General features: G+C 53.6%; 1 protein-coding gene across 1 annotated transcript in view; it reads left to right on the top strand.

Moving 5' to 3' along the window:
- Hoxb4 (homeobox B4) overlaps positions 1-2,469 on the top strand; it is a 2,966-nt gene extending 497 nt beyond the window's left edge. The window contains exons 2-3 of the mRNA XM_008838284.3: positions 1-206; positions 1,000-2,469. Of these exons, the coding sequence (XP_008836506.1) occupies positions 1-206; positions 1,000-1,298 (505 nt within the window). The 3' untranslated portion in view covers positions 1,299-2,469. The remainder of the gene's footprint in view (positions 207-999) is intronic.
- The last annotated feature ends 107 nt before the right edge of the window (positions 2,470-2,576 follow it).

The raw sequence follows: 2,576 nt of genomic DNA, 5'->3' as shown, positions 1-2,576 counted from the left end.
GCCACCGCCCGGGCTGTCCCCTCGGGCTCCCGTGCCACCACCCGCCGGGGCCCTCCTCCCGGAGCCAGGGCAGCGCTGCGACACGGTCAGCAGCAGCCCCCCGCCGCCTCCCTGCGCCCAGAACCCCCTGCACCCCAGTCCGTCCCACTCCGCGTGCAAAGAGCCCGTCGTCTACCCCTGGATGCGCAAAGTTCACGTGAGCACGGGTGAGTGCGTGGGCACCCCTTCCCCTCCCACCCCTGGCGCTTCACACCGGAGGGACCTCCGAGGCATGTGGGGGAGGGAGCTGGGGGAAGCCAATTGTCCCCGCTATAAACTCGCCATTGCCAGAGATTTACGGTCGCCTGTTTTCAGAGCCACATAATTACATCGCCCATAAATTTTTATGGCCTGGTGGGCCCTGCGCCTTTGAAGTCAGTTCCCCATCCTCTTCCCCATTCTCGCCAGCGACTTTTTCCGCCTGGAAGATGCAGCCTCAGTGAAGTTGGGAGCTGGGGAGGGGTGTGGGAGGAGGGGAGGAGAAGGAGGAGGTAGTAATCTGTATTTAAGCGGGGAGTTGAGTCAACTCCCAGTATTTATTTTTTCCTTTTCTTCTAGTCTGTCTGAGCCCTTGGCTGGAGAAGTGGGCAAAAGTTTTTACTGGGATGAAGGCACTGCTTGGAATCTGAGCAGCGAGGGTGGGGACTAAACAGAGGAAAGGTTTAGAGCAACACCCCTCCCTCTTCCACCCTTCATTCTCCCACCCGGGGGGCCCCAAGCAAGGAGGAGAGAGATGAGAACTCTCGAAGATTTCTCACTGCCCCCCCTCCCCCAAGCAGTCCTGCAAATATCTGAGGTTTTTTCTCTCTCGCGTCTCAATTTCTTCCTTTCTGGCCCCCCTCCCCCAAGATGAGGTGGTGGGAGCCAGAGACACTGTGTTAGTTGGAAGAAAGGGCTGTCCCTCCTCCCTTTAGGGTGCAATAAAACTTTCTCTTTCTCCCTCTCTCCGTGTGTGTCCAGTAAACCCCAATTACGCCGGCGGGGAGCCCAAGCGCTCTCGGACCGCCTACACTCGCCAGCAGGTCTTGGAGTTGGAGAAGGAATTTCACTACAACCGCTACCTGACGCGGCGCCGGAGGGTGGAGATCGCCCACGCGCTTTGCCTGTCGGAGCGCCAGATCAAGATCTGGTTCCAGAACCGACGCATGAAGTGGAAAAAAGACCACAAGTTGCCCAACACTAAGATCCGCTCGGGTGGTACCGCTGGCTCAGCTGGAGGAACCCCTGGCCGGCCCAACGGAGGTCCCCCCGCGCTCTAGTACCCCCCCAAGCAGGAGCCGGAACCTGGGGGGCGGGGGGAACAGCGAGCACCGAGGGGGGATGCGGGGTTCGGGAGGGTACTGGGGCCGAACCCTGAAAAACCTATTACCCCCCCCCACTTTATCTATAATGAATAAACGCGGAGAAGGAGGGGTAGGGAAGCTTTATTTATAAAAAACGACCGTAGGAAGCCAGGCGAAGCCCTCCAGAAGCAAGATTCAAGTCTCTTGCTTTCTTTCTTTAAAAAAAGAAAGAAAGAAAAAGAAAAGAAGGAAGAAAGAAAAAGACAAATAGGAGGCGGCTGTAGGTCCTCGTTTTCGGCTTTGGTGAAGATGGATCCACGTTTCATCTTTAATCACTCCAGGCCTGGGCCCATCTGTCTTGTTTACTCTGCCGAGGAGAGGACGAGCCTCGGTGGCGACCATTACCTCGACACTCGGCTAACAAATGAGGCCAGGCACTGCCGCCGCTGCCTCTGCTGCTGTGGACGACAGCCCGGATTTTCTTTCTTTGTCCCTTACTCCTGATACCCAGCGAATGCACCCTCTGCCAGATAGCACAGTGTTTTGGCTACGGTAACAAACACACACATAACCCCCTCCTTGTCTGTGCCCGGGTTCTTGGGGGAAAAAATGACTGCTCACCCACTTCCACCATGGGACTCTATAGAAGGGGAGGGAAATAGGGGTTGGCCTTGACCAAGTGGGTTCTGGAAACTGAACCCAAGAAATTAAAAAAGAAAGAGAGAGACTGGGACACCCAGGAGGGCCTTCCTCTAGAAGGCCCAGCCAAGCCTGGCAGGGTGAGGGGCAACTGAGTTCTGGGAGCTGGACACTATCCTCTGACCAATCCACAGTTCTTCAGAGGCCTTGTCTTAGACCATAAATGAATGTGAAATTAGGAAATAAAATGTTATGGCCCACCTACTCTGGAAGGACACAGTGCAGAGCCTTCTCCCATAGTTTATCATTGTTGCATTGTTTATTATTATTATTATTAATTATTATTATTATTATTTTATGTCATGTGTGTCCTTTCTCCTGCTCTCTTTCTGACATTCCAAACCAGGCCCCTGCCTACCTCTGGGGGCTGTCTGAGTCTAGAACCTTTCATTGGTGTGAAAATTTGTGTCCTGTACAGAGTGACAACAGAAATAAATGTTTGGTTTCTTGTGACCATCACATCGTGTTTTTTGTTGAAACCTTGATGTTAAAGATATGGACAAATGCCTCCTAGTGTATATGTTAAGCACCCTGGTGGGTTTGGTTAAAGTTTTT

The sequence above is a fragment of the Nannospalax galili genome, unplaced genomic scaffold, assembly GCF_000622305.1.
Source record: "Nannospalax galili isolate Female #2095 unplaced genomic scaffold, S.galili_v1.0 scaffold95, whole genome shotgun sequence".
Taxonomy (NCBI): domain Eukaryota; kingdom Metazoa; phylum Chordata; class Mammalia; order Rodentia; family Spalacidae; genus Nannospalax; species Nannospalax galili.
The sequence above is the reverse complement of the archived record's forward strand: the minus strand, read 5'-3'. Positions and strand labels throughout refer to the sequence as shown.